Source organism: Podarcis muralis, chromosome 8, assembly GCF_964188315.1.
Source record: "Podarcis muralis chromosome 8, rPodMur119.hap1.1, whole genome shotgun sequence".
Classification (NCBI taxonomy): domain Eukaryota; kingdom Metazoa; phylum Chordata; class Lepidosauria; order Squamata; family Lacertidae; genus Podarcis; species Podarcis muralis.
Window position 1 is genome coordinate 17,429,452 of NC_135662.1, and position 24,027 is coordinate 17,453,478.

General features: G+C 40.8%; 1 protein-coding gene and 1 long non-coding RNA gene across 8 annotated transcripts in view; one reads left to right on the forward strand and one right to left on the reverse strand.

Annotated features, from left to right (window-relative positions):
• Positions 1-1,663: 1,663 nt before the first annotated feature.
• On the reverse strand, positions 1,664-6,971 carry LOC114600305 (uncharacterized). 2 transcript variants are annotated; one of them, XR_013393859.1, is made up of 3 exons: positions 6,340-6,971; positions 3,845-5,577; positions 1,664-2,934 (listed from the first exon to the last, which is right to left on the reverse strand). It is a non-coding gene; the product is annotated as an uncharacterized LOC114600305 (long non-coding RNA). The 2 variants fall into 2 exon arrangements; XR_003707509.2 differs by having other exon boundaries at positions 5,511-5,577; positions 6,340-6,860.
• A 2-nt stretch (positions 6,972-6,973) lies between these two features.
• TRPS1 (transcriptional repressor GATA binding 1) overlaps positions 6,974-24,027 on the forward strand; it is a 237,360-nt gene continuing 220,306 nt past the window's right edge. For 4 of the 6 annotated variants that reach the window (XM_028736258.2, XM_028736264.2, XM_028736261.2 and 1 more), the window contains exon 1: positions 6,974-7,701. Coding sequence is in view for 1 of the 6 variants with exons in the window: in XM_028736262.2 (XP_028592095.2) it covers positions 8,725-8,734 (10 nt within the window). In the remaining 5 variants the exon portion in view is untranslated. Of the gene's footprint in view, positions 7,702-8,461; positions 8,735-24,027 lie in introns of those variants that run through there. The other 2 variants (XM_028736259.2, XM_028736262.2) reach the window with 1 other exon arrangement.

Below are 24,027 nucleotides of genomic sequence, written 5' to 3' on the forward strand. Positions count from 1 at the left end.
TGGAACTCCCGCCCCAGGATAGTGTGTCTGTCTCATGTATTGTTGGTGCTCAGCCAGATGGAGGTCATATTTTGTTTACCCAAATTTCTATCTCTTCTGTATTGCAGCATTTGCCAACCTAGGGTTCAGCTGCAATGACTGAGGCTGATGGAAGATGTAAACCAAACATTGGGAAGTCATTGGGTTGGGTCTGGCTGGATCTGGTGGGAGTTTTGCAGCAGCAAACATCCAGAAAACAGGCTGGGGAATTCTGGTCTATCATAATCTCAGTTGCTGGTATTATTTGTATTAAGTTTTAAAAGATGTATTTTAAGTAAGTTTTTATTGCATAGATTGGCTTTTTATGCAGCTCAGCATATGGGCTCCCATGGGGGAAAGTGTGGTATAAAAATAAAATAAAAATACGAATGTGGTCTGGGACTGGGGGTCAGGGGAGACTATTTCCTGTTGGATGCCCTACAATATATATGTTGAAACTGGAATAGCACCATTTCCTAAACCTCTTGCGTCTCAAAGTGTATTCTTATCAGAGCCTTGCATCTTCTGGTTTCATAGTTTTAGAAACATTTTGGTCAAATATTTTGGAATAGGGATCAGCAGTGGAACACTCCAAGGCAAGCTGAGTGCCAGCTGGCTGCCTTCTGCCAACACAATAGAACGGAAACAGTAATAATGTGATGACCCTAGTGTGTTACCTCCTATCCTAAGAGTGGGAACCTCAGCCTTAGCGTAGTGGATTTATCTAAGCCACACACCCTCTCCAAGTCACAATCTTCTTTGTCTGGCTGAATTTGTCCTTGAACTCTAACAATGCTTCTTGCTTGTCTGTGTGGAGGATGCAGAGGGATGTGTGTGTATAGAAATAGGCTACTGTACAAAGGTAACATTCACATTCAATGCTCAGCTTGTTTTTGCCTCTAGCCACCTACCATTGACATGTGGCCCTCTGAAGGTTGCCCAGGAGGCAGTGTGGCTCTCAGATGGGAAAAAGTTCTTGACCCCCCCTCACAAAGTGATCCTTCAATAAAATTAGTTATTTACCAGTGCATTTTGCCTTTGTACTGGCTCTCAGTGAATAGTACAATATAGTAACTGACTTTCCCATATAGACTTGCCTGCAGGAGAGGCACTGCTGTTAGATCTGCCATGCTGTGAAGTTCATGGGGTGATGGTTCATGAGAGGACCTCCTTTGCAGTAGAAAGCCCTCCCCTTCAAGGTGTGCCTGGCCCCATAATTGTGCATGTATTGGTGGTGATTCAAGACAATCCTTTTTTTGCGCAGGCCTTCTTTTAGGGAGTTGGGATGAGATCAGAATTATCCACCAGCACTAATTCTGCAGTGTCATTGCTGGTTTGGTTTTGCTGTTTTACACATTTTGTTTTGTGTTTTAGTGCAGTCTTCTCTAAACTGAGAAGATATAGCTCCCATCATCCCTGACCAACGACTACACTGGTTAGGGTGAACAGGAGTTGTAGTTCAAAACCAGATGTTGAGAAGTCCTGGTTTGTTTGCATTAGACAAACAATATTTGCTATATTAAACTGCATATAACCTGACCTGGAATTGCATGGTCTGTGTGCTATAGATCCATATAAATGAATCAATAATTGAGAGAGGTTTGCCACCTAATGTGCAGAACAGAAGCCAAAAGTCTACTGATGGTTCCGGAGGAAAGAAAAGTGCAATTTATTCCTTTAATTAATTAAGATTGCTTTTCTACACACAGGCATCTGGGAGAAATCCACATGGAGTTTAGGGAGGATTTGTTCTGAATAGACATGCACAAGATTGCACTGCATATGCATTTATTACATAGCTGGAAAAGAGTTGAAGGCGGCATATCTGCAAAGAGTGAACTAATTTTGCCTTCAGGAGGTTGGTTAGGCTGAGAGACAGTGACTGGCCCAAGGCCATCCAGTGAGTTTCATGGCCCAGTCCAGAGTTGAACCCAGATCTCACTAGGTTCAAGGACAGTTCTATTCACTACTCTCCGTGCTAAATACAGTCTGCCTCTGCATATGCAATTTAAGATGCAGAATCATCAGGGTCTTGGCAATTCACAGTATTAATCCTATATGTCACTTTGTTTAATAACTGCTCAAACAACTGCACAGTATCCTCAGCTACTAAATTAATGTCCAAATAATAACAATAGTTGTACTATTAGTAATAAAAATATTCTCTACCAAAAGTGTTCTGGCTTAGAATTTAAACTGACAAATTTATTCCATAGTTAGTCAGCCGTTTCTGCTGCCGCTTACATTATCAGAACAGTTCATCCTAATATTTAATGCAATTTTCCTTTGGCCTGACTAAAAATATATATGTGCCCATACCTTTGTTTATTATTTGATTACTAAGCACTTGATGCCTGGCAGATCAGAAAGTTCTGCCTGTTGGCTAATTCACATATGAAATGCATCCCTCTGTGTTGTTGCCATCGTCTTATCAGAATGGAAGAACAGATCAGACCAAAGATTCATCTTGCCCTGCAACCCATTTCTAATAGAGGAGAGTCGGATGCCTCTGGCGAGCTCACAAGAACAACAAAGTAGATAGGGAACTTTTTCTACCTTGGCCGTAATACTAGAAACTAGAGTCATCAGAAACTCTGAATGTTGGAAGATTCAGGACAGAAGGAAGGTGGTGTTGTTTTTTGGTGATGTTTACAGCATCATGGAAAGCCTGGGCTCTTTGTCAGGTATCAATCTCCTCAAGGGGATCCTCAGCATCGAATTCAGGGGCCCTGCCTGTTGAACAGGAGCAACTCTCAAGCTCTCTACCAAAATGCTGTTGAGAGATTCACGTCACCCTGGATGCACACTGCAATCAGGTGGCCCAACTGCCTGCCACTTTGCCAGTGATGGTGTTTAAATTCCCAAGAACGTTGCAACACAACACTGTGACACTTCAGGAAATGCTCCTCATAAATCCTAATTAAGGGAGACAATAAAGCAAAATTTTACAGAACTTTCACACATAAAATTGGGCCTGGACAGGTTCCAGGATTTTTTCCCCTCATCTGCCACCCAACAGTCAACTCGCTGTGTGGTTGTCATGTGCCTGATGTGAACACGGATGACCTCAAAATGGCCTTCGGGACAATCGTGTGTTGAGCAAAGGCAACCTCAGAACTCGTATTTAACTAAGTTGGGGAATAATAATGGAGAAATCCTTTGTTGATGATGTGTCTGCAAAGGCAATAGGCGTTTTAAGAGCGATGGATGTCAGTCTTACAGGCTTTTGGGGAGAATTGCAATTTATGACATGTTAGGATAAACAGTTGGATTATATTTCTGAAAAACGTGTTCCATCAGGTAAAATCGTTGTGATTATAGGCTCTAGTAGTTTAAGTAAGGAAGTTATGCACTAAAAGGTTGAAATTGTAAAACACGTTTGCTTGTGCTTAACTGCTAATCCTTCCCTGTATCTATGTTGAATAAACTACAAGAAGATGAGAGAGAGGAAAAACCACCCCTCCTCCTCAGCATTAAACAATAAAGGCATAGATGGCACACTGTTTCATCTTGATAAACAAAGGCAGCTATGCTGTTTTCTTTCAAGATGTAACCGTCACTGGTCTTTCTATTTTGTCTCAGTGCAGAATATGAGTTAAGAAACTAGTTTCGTTGATTTCAATGTGGCTAAAATTAAACTGATGCTTAACTCTCGTTGAAAGCAGTGGAACTGGGGAAATGCTTAAATTTGGCTGGGCTGTACCTCAGTTTAAATCTTTTTGTGGTTTCCACCCCCCCCCCCCCTTCCCGTAGAAGGGGAAAAAACCTTTATAAATCTGGCTGGATGAACTGATCAATGTTTATATTCATTATAAGTCACCCACACCTTTTGGAATTCCTGCCGCAAAAAGTGTCTCACTTTGTGGGTAACCTGGTTTCAAAGGAAACAAATAGTCTGTTAATTAAAGCAAACAAACAAAATAGATGTGCTTGACAGTACTGGACAGCAGAATAAAAAATACCCTTCAGTATCTTGCTTTATGTAATTTATATAATTTAGATGTTTAGGGTCTCAAAAACAGATGGACAAGTACTTGAAAGAAACAATAGAATAACTGACCCATGCATATTAGAAGTTACAATCAAGCAATTATTATTTGAGCTCAAGAATGAGTTGGAAATATTTATTTTAGGCTAACTAAATGGACCTCATGAGGCTCTTTGTGTATCCACATATTGTGCCAATCAGAAGCATGTGCTAAAGCCTTGAGCATGAGGTAGAAATTTTCTCCGCAAATTTTTTCATAAATAAATAACTTTGCTTGTGGAAAAAGATAACCCAAAACACTTTGCTGCATCTTTGTTTTGTTTTTGCTTTTATCAAGTTCTTTGTGGCTCTTTTCCCAGTTAACTTTAGCTGCTTATTAATTAGCCTGTTTTTGATATTTGGTTTATTTTAAGGGAAAATGCTGCAGATGTCAGACAGACTATTTTAGAGGTGCTTTGCTAATACATTTTTCCCAGGATTTTCCTGTTGGAAAATAATACAGGTTGGCCTTACTATTTATGAAGTAGAGATGTGTGTGTTGGGTGGGGATCATTCTAGCATTTCGTTTTTTAACCTGGCCATGTAAATCCTTAGGAGTTATTGTCCGAGTGATATGTTGAAAAGGATACGTGCATCATTTCAAAAAGTTTGTGCTTATGGTAAGATGCGTTAGTTATCAGTAATTTTACACAATAGTTTTAAGTGAATTCACATCTGGGGAAATTGGGGACAAAGTTACAGACTGAGCTGTTTGAACCTTTGTTAGAATTTCTTTTTCAAAATCACCTTGTGATGATACTGAAGTCCATATGAAAGGGAACAGAATTCATTTTTGTAAAGCCTGATTCTATCAGTGCCAGGGGCATGTAAGAAGCAATCACCTTTATTTTTTGTTTTATACTTTCCATTCACAGTGCCAGCTGACAAGCTTGTTCAGGCATATTCAGTTTGCTCCCTCGCAGTCGAACCCATCACCCAGTTAACCCAAGGGACCTACTGTTTCACCTGATTCATATTCCTGAACCTAACATGATGCTACCAGATTAACTTACTTGCATGTTGGGTCGCAAGTTACCTAGAGACAAGACTTTGTTTAGTTTAAACTAAGTATTCTACAGTCTTCTAAAACCTTATTGATGGAAAAATGAACGCCAGTCCTTGTTTGCGTAAATTATTCCAGACATTGTCTCTGTCTAAAATTTCTTCAGCAATCGGATTTAGAGCTTAATAAAATAAAACGTGCAGATCTTGCTTCCCCAAAGAGTGCTTATAGTAGATATTAGCAATGTACTACAGTAAATTATTCCACCATTAAAAATGCAAATAGTCCTTAGTAACAGACTTTAAATTCCACCACAGATATGAGTATTACCTTTCTTAGCTTTCCCAACTGAATTTCTGGTGATGGAGTATATAATCAGTCCTCCACATCATGTAATGATTCTCCTCTCCCTCTTTAAAGTAACATGGTATATGTCAGATAAAGCAACTACATTTTACTTACCTCACAAGTTCACCTCTTGCCTGTGAATTATTGCATTCGTATTCATGAAGTGCTTATCAGACAAAACCTACAAAAGAACATAAGTAAGCTTGTGGGGTGGGTGGTGGAGGAATATGAATTAATGAGTTAGTTTACACATCTTCCAGTATATTATACGAAAGATAAGCAAACGATTAATCTAGCAAAACAGGCCTTGGTTTATTTCAAATTAATTTTTGCTTTGTTTGCTAAATTGAAATATTTTTAGTTGCATTGTGCGTCCCCTCCCCACCACCAAAAGGACACTTTTCAGGGAAACATTGTATATGAAGTGAAACGTATTTTGTGCGAAATAACTTTATGTCTAGCTAATAATTAGCTTTTTCATGCTTCCTGGCTGGATAATCTCTTACTAGGAGCGAGAATAAACTAGATTACGACTGCTTGAAGTCTGAAGCCAATTTAAAATGTATTACAAAGGGGAAGAACACCACAGCAAGTAATCTATGGGGGGGGGGAGGGTTCTACAAGTGTCCCACAAATGTTTGCCTTCTTTTAGCACCTCCTTGTTTTACATTGAAAATTGTTTCACAGAGAATTTTTCCTTAGAGGATTTTTTTAAAAAAATGTCATAGAGGGTTGGTAATTTACAGTATAGGGAATCTGACTTTTGTTAATTAGAAGTTTCCATACGAGAGCATACTGTATATAACTGTACACCACCTATATGATAAAACCCTTCAGGGGCTCGGCACTGCTGCTGTTCATGCGGCGTCTTGCTTAGGGTTGCATGAAAAAGAAATGACCTAATATGAAAAACAAGCAAACGAAAGTTACTTGCACTACTAACCAACTCTCGATTTGGGCTGTTAGATGTTTTCCTAAGTCTCTCTCTTTCCCCCACAGAGCAAGGGACTTCCAACCATAAAATTGCATGCAGGCTCTTTTTCATGCTGTGACTTTTCCAAATCCATCTTTCCCAAGGCAGGCAGCTGAGGATCTGATCCCTCCTGTGGAAAGGTGAGCTCCCAAACTTGCACCAGCCCTAGACAAGCCCCCCCCCCCCCATGCAAAACCAGGGGCAGCTCTTTCGCACTGCAAGTTCAATTCCTGGCATCTCCAAGTAGGGAAACACCCCCCCCCCTATTTTAAACAACCGTAGAGCCTCTGCCAGCATTGAGCATTGGGTGCAAAAGCTTCTCTGAAAACTTCCTGTGCGGGGCATTTCTTTTTCTTTCCTTTTAAAAAACGAGGGGTGTTTTTTTTGGGGGGGGGGGCGAGGATAAAGTCTCCCTCCTTTTGCAAAAGTGAAACCCACCCCCCTACCCCGCTTCCCTCTCCTCTCCCCGCCCCGGCCGTCAGGGGCAAAGACGTGTGAATGATGTGATTCTTCCCCGGCCGCCTTCCCCTCGTGGGGCTGCTGCTGCTGCCGCCGCTGCCGCTGCGAATTGCGCGAGCGAGAGGAGACGGAGGAGGAGGAGCCGCCGGAGGAGGAGGAGGAGGCCGGGCTAAGGCCGGCAGCGGCGAGAGGGGACGCCTGCACTGTCTCTTTAAGGGCTCTCCGTCTGGGGTGGCGCTTTTCTCTCGCTAAGGCTCCCTTTGATATTAATAGTGTTGGTGTCTTGAAACTGACGTAATGCTCGGAGACTGAGGTCCTGACAAGCGATAACATTTCTGATAAAGAGCTGATCTCCTTGCAATCTCCAAAAGCCTCCTCGCCTCTCCTCCTCCTCCTCCTCCTTTTTTGGGGCTTGTTTGTGCCACTAGAAGCCAGGCTCTCTCTCTCTCCCTCTCTCTTTCCTTTTTCATAAACATAACCAGGCAGATCCAGGTCCTCCTTTGCGCTTCCCCCTTTCTCTCTCTCTCTCCCCATCAGCAGAGGGGGCGAGAAGGGGGGGGGGGTTGTAAAAGCAAATCTTTATTTCCCCCTCTTTCTCCCTCCCTTTCTTTTTCTTCCTGCTTTTAACCCCCGCTTCTCCCTCTCTCTGTCTTCCTCCTCCTTTCTCTTCCCCCCTCCTCCTTCCTTCCCTCTCTCTTTCTCTCTCTCTCTCTTACCACCCCCCCCCCCCCCGCTTTCCACCTCTTCCAAAATAATCCAAGATCAACTCTGTTGCAAACAACAGAAAGACGGTTCATGGCTCAAGCGACAGTTCCACCATCTTTCAAGCTGCTCCGGTTATTATTATTATTATTACTGCTGATTAATCAACAGGTAAGTGGTGGCGGCGGCGGCGGTGGGAGATGTTAAAGGACCGGGCCTGTGGGGAGGTGGGGGGCCGGTTTGAAAAAGAACAAGATCAGGGGCTGTGTTTTGTGTGTGTGTGGTTGTTGGGGAGGGCAGGAGAGGTGGAGATCGGAGGTGGGGGGGGGGAGGAGGAAGAAGAGGGGAGGGGAGTGGGGGGCCGGTTGCGCGCAAATCCTTTCCTGCTTCTGGCGATCACTGCGTATGTGACTCTGGTTTTTTTAATTTATTTATTTATACAAAAAAAAGGGATATTCTCCAAATGGTATATCGCGTGTGCGTTATGTCTGCGTGCGCAATGAGAAATCAGAGCTCCGAAACCAGGGTGCGTTGGAAAGAGGGGGCGAGTTTGGTGGTGTTGTTGTAAAGAAGGGGTGCTGTAAAATAGTGCAAAAGAAGAAGTAGAAGTGCATGGAGGTTTTTTTTTTATTTTTATAAAAATATTTTTTGCAATATTTTTTTTAAAAAAATAAAACCTCCCTCCCTCTCTGCTTGGCCTGGCTTTTGTGGGTCAAAACCATGTGTTGATGCTTGGGAAATGGGCGACTTGAAAACTTGCAGTAGCCCTGTTGGTGGTGGAGTCAGCGGGGGTCAAGTTCAGCAGCCGAGGAGAGAAGGGGAAAAAAGGGAAGCCCTTCCCCCTTGCGCTCCCTCTCTCCCGCCCCCCCCACCCGAAAAGCAACTTCTAAAGCTCCCGGTGTCTTTTCTGACTCCCCTCCCTTCCTACGTGCATAGCTTTGATTTAATTCCTCCAACCCCCCCCCCCCCTCAAATGTAGGAAAGGAAAGGAGGGGTGAAGGGGAAGAAAGCCCAGAGATATTCTTAAAAAGAAAAGTTTTGCCAATCTTGCACCCAGAGAGAGTGCAGAGACCCTCCAGAGTTTTGGCACCTTGGTGATTTGTTCCCAGAGGAAATTGCTTTCTTTTAGAAGGATAGAAGAAAAGGAAAGAATGGGGACTGTGGCAAAAATCCAGGCTCAAGAGGGAGACCATCATGAAAAGTAGTAAGTTCGGGGTGGGGGGAGGGAGGAAACTTTATTATTATTATTATTTGCGTTATGTGTGTGTAACTTGTGGATGGGGAGAGAAGTGTGATGGGTGTTGCGTTGTGTAATATATGCGTTTAGGAGATGGGGAAGGGGAGCACTCTCTCCTGATCTCTCACCACCGACACCCCCCAGCAAAAGAAAAGGTGATGTGGTGGTGTTAGGGACGGCATCTTTTAAATGAGTTAAAAACTTTCCCCCTTGAAAGGCCAGGACCTCTGTTCAGCTCTCGATGAGTTCCTACAAGTTACTTCGTTTAATTTTCAGGACCCCCCCCCAGCAATAATTTGCTTACACTTGAGATCCATGTGGCAGATTTCCCCCCCACCCACCCAAGGACTGAATGAATGGAGAGGTGGAAACTTCCTAATACTTTAAGAAGAAAATATTGCAGTTGTGCTGATAGTAACTTGGGATCAACATACCGAGGGGAGGCAAGTGGGATGGTTTGTTATTAAAAGCTCCAGGAAGAAGCTCTCGCCCCCCTTTTTTGGGGGGTGGAAGGGGTACTGTGCAAACTTGACACTTTCTACCCCATAGGTCTCTCCCCCTCCCTTTCTCTAATCTCTGCCTTTGATCATAAAGGGACGCTTGCTAGATTTCACTAGCACTTCTCAGGGTCGACTTGTGCTCTGTTGTTCAGGAGAATTTTCCTCTGATGTTTCGGTAGGTTTGAGTTAGTGCATTCCTTTTATTTTTATTTTAAACCACTTTCCGGTAAACAATGTGTTATTTAAGGCTTTAGTGCCTTTAGCAACTTTAAAAAAAAAAAGATTGAGAGAACCAAAGTACGTACATATCAATGTAAGTTGCTATGTTTTTTTCCCAATCCGCAAATGTCAACCTTCTAAATTTCATTGACTGAAAGAGAAGGAAGGAAAGAAAAAGAAAAGAAAAAGTCAGAGGCCAAGTGATGGAGTAAACACGAGGACTCATAAGGAACCTTCTTTCCATTCATCCTTTTGCCAATGAGCAGGAAGTACTGTAACAAAGTTGGAAAAAATACAGTTGAGGAAAAAGTGCAAGTGGGAATTGGGGAATCAGCATTCTAGTGGACAGCTATTTTGTGTGTGAATACGTGAGCTCCTTGTGAATGCTCCTTCTTGCTAAAGATCATAGTAAATAATAATGATAGGATGGGAATCCAGACTTTTGGGTGGGACTTGCGTTTTCTTCTTCCTTTTTATTTAAACATATTTAACAGACTCTTCCACTACGTTGCTGTTGGAAGAGTTCATTTGCTCTTCTCTTGGCATTCGTGGTTTTAAATATTACACACACACACACACACACACAAAACACAAAAGGAAAGTGTTACAAATGGTAAAGTGCAATTCATTGGTAAAAGTTAGTTCCTGAATGGGACAAACAAGGAATTAAGTTTACAGTTGTCCTTTCTGAAGAAGAGGCACAGCTTGTCCTCATCTTCACAATAGTCCATTAGGTGAGAAAGCCTTTTCAAGCATTTTCGCCAGAGTGACAAATTAGAATCTTAGGAAAAGCAAACTCTAAAGGAAGATTTGTTTTTTAATTTAAAAAAAACAAACTTTTTTTTTTTACAAGTCCCATTGCTCATGGATGTAAATGCAGGGCTTTCATGAGAACACCAACTATTTCCTGTAAATCGTGATGCTGACAAAGCCGTCTGGAAATGATATCAACATTTTGCAAGGGTTTTTTTTTTTGGTTTTTTTTTTTTTACAACTGTAGTGAAAGTTTGTTACAAATATAGCTAATCCAAACAAATGGAGCACTTCACTTCCCCCGCTTTAAAAGAAGACATAAAGGCCTTTCTGTTTCCTTCTTTTTAAAAAGATGTAAAAGTTGGTTAAGCTGTGTATTATAGAGGACACATCACCAACCATTAGCTTCATAGAAATCCTCAAAACCTTCAGTGCCATATTCGTAATCAAAAGGGAGATGATTAAGTTTAGAGCTGTCTCCAAGAGGAGGAAATGTAGTCCTCAGCTTACTATGCTACTTCTGGGTGTTGTGGACAATAGTAATAAGAATATAACCTCACCTTTTAGGGAGACTGGTTTTTTTAAAGATATATCGTAAAGCCAGCTTGTGATAGTTTTCTAGTAGTTTTCAGACTACATTTCTTGGATTTGGAGGTGATCTCAGGTAGATCAGATAGCAATAAAATGTACTGAAGCTAAAAACTTCACTACACAAAATACATTTTGGAGGTTTAAATCAATAATCAAATGGTAGATCTTATTCTTATAAAGATACCGTATCGTAATTGCCCCCGCTAAAAACCTTGCAGGTATAGTTTTGAGGTGTTTGAGCCTCAACATATATGTTTTCATTTGTGAAGTATAAGCTGTTATGACAAGGATTTGCTCTAGAGTAATTTGATGGCATTCAAATTCCTTTCTCAAAGTAAGCACTTGCAGAACTCTGATCTAAGGCTTCAGCGAGCCAGCTTAGCCAATACTTTCCTTAGAATGCCTTTTAAAAATGCCTTTATCTCATAAAGGAAACAATAGCTTTTCCAAGTATTTGTGGAATAGCACTGTGTATAGTTTCTAACTGTAAATAACACTGTTATTTTAACTTGTGTGTGTGTGTGTATCAGCACGAGGTACTTAATTATTTTGTTTATTCCTATGAAGTTCTAAGAGTCTAAGTAAGTTCCACTGAGTTTACTGATTTACTTCAAAGTAAATGTGCATAGTATTTCAGCCTTAATGAATGTACCATGTCTGCTGTGCTTGAAGAATGTGCCTGTATACATATAGACCGCTTGCGAGCTGCAGCCCTGCTCATTAAAGACAGTAAAAGCAAAATTGTTGAAGAGCTTCTGACAGGGGCTGCTCATTAGATTTCAGCATTCAGACAATATTTTGTTGATTGAAGCCATTAAGGACTGTCTTACATTTTCCAGTCCTTAAGTTCTCAATGACTACTTCCTTCTTGCTCTTGTGGTTCGAAGATAGTTTGCTATCTATGATTCTATGCTTTGTGTGGCCATTTGAAAGTGACCTTCACCTTATGAAAGGTAGAAGTGTGCACAAGTTAATAATTTCAAAAGTTTCTTTAAAAATATTGATGAAAGTGAAAAGCATGGGTATCACCATTACTTTTGCACGGAATAACCAGTGAAAGCTTCAGAGTTTGTTTTGTATGTGTTTGGATATATATACTGTTGACCTATCGATATTTGACAATTCTTAAGTAATAATCAATCAGTAGACTTTATTTGCGTAGCTACAGATCTTACCTGTAGCTACAGTTGACAATCTCGATTGTCGTTTCTGAATGCACCAAACTAAATGTTGTTTAAAAGTTTATGGCAAAATATTCGTGGAAGTTCATAGTTAAACGTATTCTAACATGTCAGGTTGGGAATCTGAAAAAAGTAATTCTCTGTTTACAGATAAACCAAGTGGGAATTGGTGACGTTTTCAATGTGCTTTCTCTTGTAACAAACTCGTGGGCCATGGTCATGTGTGGATTTAAGTTCCACACCGAATTCAGTGAAACTTAACTTTTGCCGTAATGCTTTTGGGATCAGGCTGTTGGTTAAAGCATTGGCTCCGGACAGCAATATATTCTGATATTCAGATTTTTGGTTTGTGTGTAAAATGAAGCTATTCATTCCAGCAGACTGACAACTTTCCATTTGCTGTTTGCCTTTGCTTAATTTAGTTTCCTCAAGACAACTAGTAAGGTAGTTTAGATTTGTATTTTTGGCAGTATTGGGTAACCATAAATGCAGAGTTTTCTGTCCCAAGTATTGCACCTCGCAATTCACAACGTGAGTAATTCAAATATACAACTGCATTTCCCGCCCCCGCCCCCCTAAAAACACAAGAAAGTCTTTGTTGGTGAGCTTCAACCTTTTGAGGTTCTCAGGTTAAAAGGAAGTCTAGGGGTTGCCTTTTTCAGGTGTTGGTAGCTATTATCAACTATTAGTATTGCTGTCAGTCAGTTAAATAATTTCATGTGATTAATTATCTACCTTTTAACTGATTAGTTAACTCTTTGATTAACACTTGCGTATTTCCAAGACACCTTCATATTTGCAATTTTCTGATATGTTGGAAGACAGCTTCCACTTGTTCGAAAGAAGGATCATCTTTAATATTTTCCTTTTCATTTCTTATTTCAGTAGCACAGTGAAAGCAGGATTAAAACAAACAAAATCAATTTTCAGCCCCACAGATTTAATACATCATGATATCAGTTAATCAACTTAACCTTCAGTTGATTGATCCACTGATTCGACTCTCTTAAAAGCTAATAATTACGGTTTTTCTTATTAATACCACTGAATAAGGTATTTATATTTGTCTGTTCCTAAATATACGTTTTATTCTAAGCTGTGAGTGTACGTGCACACGCACTTTTAAAAGGGGGATATTTTTAAAATCTGTATTATGCTTTCTGAACTTCCTCCTTATATATTGTTACAACAGAGTTATGATTTAGCTGTGACAGTTTAAAACCTCCACCCAAATTTTGATAGTTCTGTGATTACTTTCAATTTAATGGAAGATGAGAAGGAAACCCAATTGTTGTTTAGTTTTATTGACTTTTGACAACATTTGAAAAAAGTGCGTACAAGCAAGGAAAGCTGTCCCATTAACTTCAATAGGATTAAGAGCACAATGTTATGCATGTTTACTCAGATACAAGGTTTAGTTTAATGGAACTTTTCCTGGTAACTGCATAAGATTTCAGCCTGACAGCATAGACCTAGGCATGTCTCCTCAGAAGTAAGTCCTATAAAGTTCAATGGGAGTTACTCCCAGATAAATGTGCATTGCATTTCAGGGGGAATTGGTTTAAGGCTATAGTCTGTGCACATTTACCTAGCAGTATCCCCCACTGAAAGCAATGGAGCTTCCTTTAGAGTAAACATATGTTAGGTTTATTGTGCCAGAAATCTTAGTGCAGTGATTCATTATCTGCATAATTCACCTAGATTTGAAATGGCTGGATTTAAACCAGTTTAATCCCAATTCTGTTGAAAAACCTGAATAATCTTATACCTTTCTTTATGATAGTAGAGTATATTAATGCGCATGGGACTCTATTAGTTCAAATAAGTCTGAGTCAGGGATCCAGTTTATAGTGGGCACATTACAGTTTATTAAAACAGTTAAATCACTGTATTCTAAATATTTACTAAAGGTGTAACTGGGTTTTAATTTTAGATTTACATTCACATTACTTTATATAAGTGTCTTTGGAGCTATCTATTTAGAAGGGTTTGTGGAAGTTGGTGTCAGCGGCCTGCAGCATGGTTGTCCTAAAGATTTTCCCCAACTATTATTTAAAATGATAGTGTACAGTTATAGCTTGCAACTGTGTGGCCCGATGCCCCACTTTTCAGCCGGAAAAATTAAAGGGAAGTGTGCGACTGGGCAGTATTCCACGGAGATATTGAATATGAATTTCTTTTCTTGGTGTGTGTGTGTGTGTGTGTGTGTGTTTGAGGGGAACCCTGTAAATCGTTAGCAATTGTTCCTGGAATCATTTGGAAAGCCTCACTCACCTGAACATCACTTGCGCATTCCCACTAGTTCAGTTGCCTGGTTTGCAGCTTCTTCCGTAGTCTCTGTGTGTGAATGAATCACTGAGATGTCCATAAAAATGGTGGCTAGCTTATAAAGTTACATGGGGGCAATGTTGTGTGTGAGAGAGGGAGAATAACATGTTAAAGAGACTCTCCTCACCACGTGTCTCAAATTCAGCATGGTTTTCCGTATGGCTCAACAAAAATGCGCGTGGAAACGTCTTGCTGCCTTTAGTAGCCCGCTTTGTAGTGTCACATAATTTCCCCATCGGAGTTGGGCATGTTCTAGGATGTGAATCATCCCATAAAATAGCCTGCCTGAAGAATGTCATTTGTTAGTATTGATAACCGAAAGGAGACACATGCCTGCACAAACTCCAAGGCACGCATGTGGAACGTGGGAGGGCTGCGTGTTCCTTGCTAAACTGATCATTTAAGATCATCTGGGGAAAGTCTGCTTGTGCCACTGCAGCCGACATAATATCACAGGACGGTAACCCCAAAATGGGTGATTTCTTCCATTGCCCCTTCCCTCTGCCGTATGTGAAGCGTCATCCATCAGTTCCTACAGACTTCTTGTGAAGGCATATCTTTTTGCCCAGGCTGCCTTTGACCCGTAAGACTGGACCTTTTTATTACTGGATTTCTGTTGGGTTGTTATTATTATTATTATTATTTTTAAAAACTACTTCACATTAGTGTTTGACCGTTTTTATGCTTGTACCTCTGTTTTTATGATACTGTCATACTGTTCTGTGTTAGATTTCTTTGCATGCCACTTAGGGATTTTGAAATATTAAGCGGTTGAGATAAGTTTTAAGTAAAATTCTAACAACCGCTTTCCATTGGGGGGAAATGAACTGTGCTGAAGTTTTCCTTGCGTGTTCTATTCAATCAGCGTTTTTTGTGTGTTTGCACAGACATACCCCAGTTCCAAAACTGTAGGCAAATCAATAAGATTTCCTCTCCCATTACTTTTTGCCCCCTCCCAAAACCAGGTTAACGTTTACTTTCCCTCCCAAAATTTAGTTGATAAAAATATTTTAATTTTTCAAAATGTACCTAGCTCTTTTAAAAAGTGCTATAAACCCTTTACAAGAGGCTAGACACCTTCCCCTGGTGGTTTTATTTATTCAAGAAGGAAACTTTCTCTCCCTCTTTTCTTGCACGCGCTCTCTCCCTCTTTTTCTTGTTTTCTTTAAACTGACTGACGTAATGCCAAACTTTGCTTTAAAAGAACAGACAGAAGTAATTGGTAGCTTTTAACTTTTAATAATGTTCTGGATTGGTTTTAGTGGCCTAACTGCCATTTTTAAAAAAGAACTCAAGTAAAACCGGGCTTGAAGCCTGTAGAAGAAAGACCCTGTTGATGCAGTTATTTTTATTCTTGGTTTTTTTCCTTTCTTAATAAAAAAAATCATTCCTGCTGAGCTTTGCTGCGTTTCTCCAAATGCGTTTTGTGAATGCTGGTGCAATTTAGGTTATGCTAACTTCAGACTAGCTGAGAAAAAGGAAAGTGTCCCCACAAAGTTTTTAAAAAATGTTACGGCTCTTTTCGTCCCTCCTCTTTAATCAATCTGTATTAATTTCAATTAATAATCGCTACTCTCAGGCCGTTTAGTACTACTACTTCTTTTAAGCAATGTCAAGGAATAATTTACACCTGTTATTCTACAGCAAGAAACATGTGAGGAGGACAATGGGAAAAAAACTGCATGGGCAAAAGACCAGCCTGTTCCAAAACAACCAAGCACAATTTAAAATAAAATGATTCATTCTCTCCCCCCCCCCCCCCCGATAGCTACTTATTTTATACTTCTTTTGAAAGTCGAACAACTACTGAGACAGGAAACAGTCGACCATTAACATATGCTGCATAAGACAGTAATTTAACTTTTTTTTAAAAAAAAGTTGCGAGTTTTAAAAACTTATTTGCTTTATCATCTTCCACAATCACGTTTCCTCTTTCCATTCTCCCAGTTGGGCTTTTCACACCAGCCCGAGCTATCTTGTCTGCAACTGGATTAGGCAAGAGGCTTCATGGGTGAAGTTGGTGCGAGACTTCATTTGTTGGCAAATTAGAAAATCTTTCAAAAGGCCAAGTTAGTGTGTGCCAGTTTTCCCTTCCTTTAGGGGAGGCACTCCACCCATTTGATGGGTACCCCACCCAGAAGTAGAGAGCTATAATTCAGTGGCACTGCTTTTTAAAATGTCAGCTCTCCCTGGAGTTCAAACCCTAGTTTTGCTCTTGAACTTTCATTTCTGCGGCTTTCTATTCGAGAATATTCTCATTTGTAGAAGGCTTTTGTGGGGCTGCTTATGTTAATTCTCATTTGGGGGGGAAACTCATTCTGATGTGAGTAGGGCTTCATATTGATTTTAGGATTGACATGTAGGGGTTTTTTTTGGTGTTTTTTTGTGGGGGAAGCTGGTACAACTGTACTTTTAGGCTATAAAATAAATTTAGATGGTTATTAACCTTTGATCACCCACTCCTATGAGATGGAAGTGCAGACATTCAACTCTTTGTTAATATATTTTATATATAATAACAGCAGGATCGGCAAGGCACTTGTAATGAAGTATATTATTTAAGTTGATACACTCTCATTGAAGGCAGTGAGGCAAAACTGCTTTAATTTTAGCATTTCACGTTAACTGATTTGTAGATCAGGCTTTATATAAATTTGCTTGGTATCCAATACTTCTCTGTATTTAAATCAATTTTTTTCCACACACAAATCTGCAGGAGTTATGTTTATTATGATCTGGTTTTGCATCTCTTTTTACCAATTAAAACTGGGAAGCACTCCAATTCCCAAATCGGTGCCTATCACGCAATTGTAGATAATATCAAACAAATTTATGCTGTAATCTTGAAATAGTATAGTGTAGAAACATTTTGCATACAGATTTTAATAGAATTTAACTGGGAGTTCTTCCAAGTAGGCTGAATACTGAGTGTCGCTACTCTCCTCCAATTCTCTTTTTACATGTTACTTAAATTCATCACTTTGATAACAGGAGGGATTGGAAAACATATCTTCCTCAAGGCATGTAGGATATACAACGCTTGTGTCTTCCCGGTGTTGATAGTTCATTTGTGCGGCTCAAAACCCTATACGTGGAAGATGATACAAAAAGTTCATCAATTGTGCTTATGTTCCTGTGCAAGATTTACTTAAATGCTATGTTTCAGTTTTGCCTCAAACCATTTTAAATCACCTCTGGCCCAACAATCTACTATTTCTAGGTTCCTGAGAGATTAGGTATGACAGTTTCTATTATATAATGAACAGCAGTATTGTTTGAACAAAGGTAACATATTTTGATTTGTGTACTTCCCCCCCTGCTTGGCAGTTGGCAGTAACATTGCTCTAAAACGGGGAGCGTAAATATCTGAATATATGAGACCTATATAACAGGAGATGTTTAAAATCACTGCCGGTATGATACATGATACAGCGCAAAAGTGTGTGTATATGTTCCTTTCTTATATGTACACAATGTACCTGCACACTATTCTGGCCTTTATATGTTCATATACGATGGTGGGTTTTTTCGGCAACTTGTGCTTCTCTCATCTACTGTTGTAAGTGCATCCTTTTCCACATCACAGAAATACTGCACAAGCAAAGAGGCAGAGCTGTCGGCAGTTATCTGTAAAAAGGGGGCGTTTTACAGAAAATGGCCCACATTAGTAATTCTCTAGAAATATGTGTATAAGTTTGTCTCACAAGTCTGTTTTGAAAAGAGTAATGTTTAAGTTGTTTGGCTTATGTGCAAAACAGACTGGTTAACGTCTAGGGCTGTTGTTTTGGCCCCGATAGACACAAAATGTCTTACACTAGGCCATGGGTAGGCAACCTAAGGCCTGGGGGCTGGATCCGGCCCAAGCGCCTTCTAAATCCGGCCCGCGGACAGTCTGGGAATCAGCGTGTTTTTACATGAGTAGAATATGTCCTTTTATTTAAAATGCATCTCTGGGTTATTTGTGGGGCTTGCCTGGTGTTTTTAGATGAGTAGAATGTGTGCTTTTATTTAAAATGCATCTCTGGGTTATTTGTGGGGCATAGGAATTCGTTCATTCCCCCCCCCCCCTCAAAAAAAAAAAAATAGTCCGGTCCACCACAAGGTCTGAGGGACAGTGGCCCTGCTGAAAAAGTTTGCTGACCCCTGCACTAGGCAAATAAATTAACATTTTCTGACACCTTCACAGGCAAAAATGTGTGAAAAGTGATTAGTTTTTCCCTTTGTCCTGAAGGTCATATAGCTCTGGCTCCACTGGACAAATGGGAAGAGTGAATACAAGAACGGACAGCAGTCTCTAGCCATGTTCTGCCACCCAAATTCCAGATGTTCAGATCTTCGAGTGTCTCTAGTTATGGTAGGGGACATACATATATGCCGAAGATCTCTTTATCAAAAGACCTAGCCCTACTGTGTCAGTGGTCTTTGAACTATAGAGTGCATCAGTATTATTTGGGGGCTTGAATATTGTGTACCTTCTTGTGCATGTGATAGGATTTAATTCTATGGATGTTGAATGAACATTTTGTAGGAATGTTTCTATATTTTTATGGTAAATATTATGAAAATGAAAAAGTGCTAACCACCACAGTATTGCATCCCTCAGTTTGGACCAGTTGGTGGTTCAGGTTTGGATTAATTCGCTGGTACTTAAATGAAATTCTCTTTAATGAAATGTTTGCACATTGTGCATGTCCCCAAACACCCTCTTTCCTTGGTATGTAAACAGTTCAGATGCTATATTACTTGTGTAAACATAACACTGTATCAAGCACATACTTTTTAAAAAAAGTGCTACGAGCTACTTAGTTTCTTTTTAAAAGCATTTTAATAAATATTATAGTATTTTGATGCAGGCACAATTTTGACAGCAGTTGTTTAGCTGCAAACAGGATCTTCAGTAAAACTGAAAAATAACCTGTTGTTTTCATCCTACGGTGCCTTGCTTGAATTGGGCTATGGATTGTTTAGTTCCAAGAAGCCATTTTTCGAAAAACTTTTTGGAGTCCAGTGTGGGCTGGTTTGGGTGACAGTCCTGTTAAGTTCTACGTTTAAATCTGAGATGAATGAACTCATTCATCTGATCTGTAGTTTCACACCTAATCCCCCCCCCACATTAAACTGTCAAATTGCACTATTAAAATATAATAATCTATTGTTTGTTGGAATGTTACATGGCATGAATAGTGCTCCATATGACTCCTTTTCAACCCCCAGCCCCCAAAGCGTTAATCGATAATCCCTCTCTTTCCTTTCACCCCCCTCAATTATTTTATTTTTAAGATGTCTATTTGCAATGGTGCAATAGTGTTTCGGTTTATTTCCACCAGGAATCAATGATGTGGCATTTTTCATTTTACATAGGTACTACTCTCTCATCCACAGAGCATGCTATATATTTTGTGTTCACTCTCTCGTTGTGCCTCCATTTTTATCCTTGCTTCTCTCTCATGTCTTTTTATGCTGTGTATATATAAACACAGGGCATGTCCCTTCTAAAAATACATGCAAATTAAGTTCCCATAAGTGTTGCACCTTTTTTTTTTATTACACAGAAAACCCCAGTGTTTGTTTTGCTGCTTATGAGACTTTAATATGTTCAAAGTGTTTATTGTGATGTAACGAGAATTCTGACACAGATACTACTGGGCAGGGAAGGGGCTGGGGAGGGGCAGACACACCCTCAAGTTCCACTTTTACTCATGACTAGTTTTGTAAGGTCATTGCGACGAGGGTGTTTGTCAGCTCTGGAAAAGTTTAGAAATCTATGCAGATACTCAGTTCACTTACTTTAGAGCTGTTTATGCCATTGGGATAAAAACGTTAAAAGGTAATGGATTTGGTGTTTGGGTTTGATTTGGCTGTCTGAATTCTTTTATGCGTGTTTGGGTGTGATAAAGTTAGCTTGGTTAAGGGTAGAAAAAAACGATTTAATGTCTTAATCTAGGGTTAGGATTAGTCTTTTATAGCTTAAGCAACTGGTGGCACCTTAAAGCATTTCATCAGATGCGTGAAGGATTATATATTACGTATCTGACGAAGTGGATTGTGGTCCGTGAAAACATATGCCGTAATAAATTTGTTGGTCTTCATGGTGCCACGAGACTCTGTGTTACAAGTGTTATGGGTTGTTCAGTGTGCATTTAAATGGAGACCCAAATGTTGGGTTGGCCCACCGGCTAAAGTGGAAAAAGGATATTTTTCTATTTTCACTCACTAGTTTGTGCCAGTAAATTGTGCTGAAAGTGCTCAACTTGTTTTCTGGAACTCCCTTAAGGGGTTTCCATTCTGTTTTTGTTAGCTGCTTCCCATTTTCACCTAGGGACGTGGGTGGCGCTGTGGGTTAAACCACAGAGCCTAGGACTTGCCAATCAGAAGCTCGGTGGTTCGAATCCCCGCGACAGGGTGAGCTCCCGTTGTTCGGTCCCTGCTCCTGCCAACCTAGCAGTTCGAAAGCACCTCAAAGTGCAAGTAGATAAATAGGCACCACTCCGGCGGGAAGGTAAACAGCGTTTCCGTGCGCTGCTCTGGTTCGCCAGAAGCGGCTTAGTCATGCTGGCCACATGACCCGGAAGCTGTACGCCGGCTCCCTCAGCCAATAAAGCGAGATGAGCACCGCAACCCCAGAGTCGGCCACGACTGGACCTAGTGGTCAGGGGTCCCTTAACTTTCCCATTTTCACTATTGCTTGTAGCAGGCTCCTGGAGAGTGTCTGGGCCCCGGGGTGGGAGTTAGAATAAAGTTATGAACTCAAAGAAAAACAGCTGGTCCCTGGTCCCTGGTCAGCCAGCTTAGTCCTCCAAGATCCGGGGCAAGTGTACCCATCTGTCCTGACCTTCGGCTGGTAGGAATCCTGTCAGAGTACTTTCTAGGTGACTCTCAGATGATCTGTCTAGCCCTAGTGGTGTCTTGTACTACACCCACTGCTAAAACCATGGGAAATGAGTTTCGAGGCCTTCCAACACATCAACCCTCCATTTCATATAGCTGAAATATAGCATGCCTATATTCAGTGTGAAATAAAATTCATTTCAGTAAATCTGTATCGTATTTCCAAACATGCCAGACTGGGTGTGGATGTGATATTAGTAGTGCAATGCTATACATGTGTATTCAGAAGTAAGTCTCGCTGCTTTCAGTGGGGTTTGCTCTTAGGTAAGTTGTATATGTGACTGTGGCATAAGGAGTGTGGCACGTTAAAACTGTTAAAGAGATGTAGCGGCAGGTCAGTGCATGTCAGAATTACCCACAGAATGCCAAGTTTCCTTCTTAACAGCAAATAACTAGTGCTGCTTTGCTCTTGTTTTATGGAAATGAGTGTGATTGCTCAGCTGAAGTAAAGTGTGATGAATGAATAGAATGTGATCTTCACAGTTTTAGTGCCCATTGGGAGAAGGTGGTATAGGCAAGGAAGTTGGTTTCCAACCAAGATTCTTAGGAACATAGGAAACTGCCTTATAGCAAGTCAGATCACTGGTCCACTTAGCTCAGTAATTTCTGCACAGGTTGGCAACAGCTCTCCAGGGTTTCTGACAGAGGACATTCTCTGTCCTACCTGTAACCTCCTGCAAGCAAAGCTACCAGTGTTAGAAACTGAGATATGAAAGCTAGGAGCTAAATGGCACCTTAAACCTAGGTTACGGGCACAACAACGGAATGTCTAGGCATGCTTTTTTAATAACAAGAATACAAAGCTGTAAATGAATGAACTGCAACTAAAATATTTTGTTCATTTTTCACATGGTCTAGTCCTTCCCTTCCCCACCCACCCCTGCTATTCTTAAGAGGGTCTCCAGTCTTCAGAGAGTAGCTGGAAGTGGGGAGGCAGAAAAAGGCCCTCCTTTTCTTCCACTCTGCAGTTTTAATCTGAAATCTTAGGTGCAATACTGTGCCCAGAGCTCAGAAACTGCTCGCGCTAATGAAATTCCCTGTCGCAAAATGTGCCTAGAACAATGGGAGTTTCGAACACTGGAAGCTACTGCTCTCCTATTGAGCTACACCCTTCACCGAACAACTGGTGTACGTTGAAGGGTGGGAGGAGTCTTCAAAACAACTGTTGTTTGGGTAAAATAGTTTTCATAGGCTATTATTGGGTAGCCATATTCTAATGCAGCCTTTCTCAACCTGTGGATCCCCAGATGATGTTGAACTACAACTCTCATCACCCCTAGCTAGCAAGGTCAGAGCTCAGGGATGATGGGAGTTGTAGTCCAACAACATCTGGGGACCCACAGTTTGAGAACCGCTGTCAGGCGGGACACGATCCAGTCTTGTTTGGTGAGCTGCAGTGGGAGCAATAGTGGTCAGTGCTATCCTTGGGTAGAATGGGGTGAAGAGTATAGAGCCCTGAATAGGAGTGGACACACCAGTCCCACCAAATATCACCACTGCGTCTTGCCAGCAATATTACTGTTGGGATTCAGCGATTCCTTTGGATCACTGACAGCTTGTTTAGCTTCTTTATCACTTTCTGTGAAGGTGCAGAGGGGAAGCTTCCTCTCAACTTGACTGCTACAATAATCTAGGGAGATACTTGCCACTTACTTTTATCAAGCCCTGGCAACTTAACCCGGCTTTCAAAAACAACTTTTACTCCAGTCTTCTTGTAATAAGAACTTTGCTGGATCAGACCAAGAGTTCCCAAAAGTGGTAATCCGGAACCAGTTTTGGGTAGCTTACAAGTAAGAAATGAAAGCAACCACTCTTTCCCCCATAGTTTGTTTCCCTACAAATGGTGATTCTTTAAATAGATTAATTTCCCACCTTTCTTCAATAGAGCTCGAGGTGACATACAGAGAGTTCCTAGGCAGTCTCATCCCAAGTGTTGCCCAGCCCTAGATCTGGCTTGGCTTCAGGGAGTTTTCTGAATCATCTACTTTCAAACTCTATGAACACAGTGGCTCAGTTTGGGTAATCTGACTAATAGCTGTTGGTGGACTTGTTCTCTCTCTACTTTATTATGGGTTTCATCTTATTCAGTGTAGTGCCTAAATCTCAAGTTAGTTGCACGGAGCATTCTTTCAAGCCATTCTGTGAGCTGGGAGTTCACAGTAGTGTAGTTCAGAAGCTAAGAATGTTGAATATACCCAGTTCAAATCTTAACACCAATCATTAACTTGCTCAGGCTGCCGCCCTGCATCTAATTATTTGGGACTAAGTCTTCCTGGAATCAGTAGGGTTTACTTTTGAATCAACATGCCTGCGAACAGGCTGTGTTGCCTTGGGCCAACTACTATATCTCAGCTTTGGCTCCAGCCTTCTTTATAGGGTTAACAATACTGCCCAAAACTGTCCTCCAGTTTTACCTTGTGTGAAACAGGCTTCCATTTTCCTGCTGCATTTTCAGAGCACTTTAAAACTAATTTGGAATTTCTTTAGAATTTTGGCTGGCATGTAGTTCTGAGCTTACCTTATCACTGCAAGGTACCCCGAAGAATTCTTTCCAGGATATATTTCTCCAGCGCACTCAGCCTCCCTTGCTGCCTACCCTTCTTGATCTGAAAAAGCCCCATGGAAAGCTTGGGCTCCCTGGACTTTAAATTGAAGTGTTGGCACCTGGGAAGGCTGCAGAGTGCTGGTGAGATGATTCGTAGAATGAAATAAAAGTGATTTGCAAACACCAGTCAACCACCCCAAAGTTAAGGAAAATGTGGCAAAAACCATGCACTCCATAAGGATTTCACAGAAACAT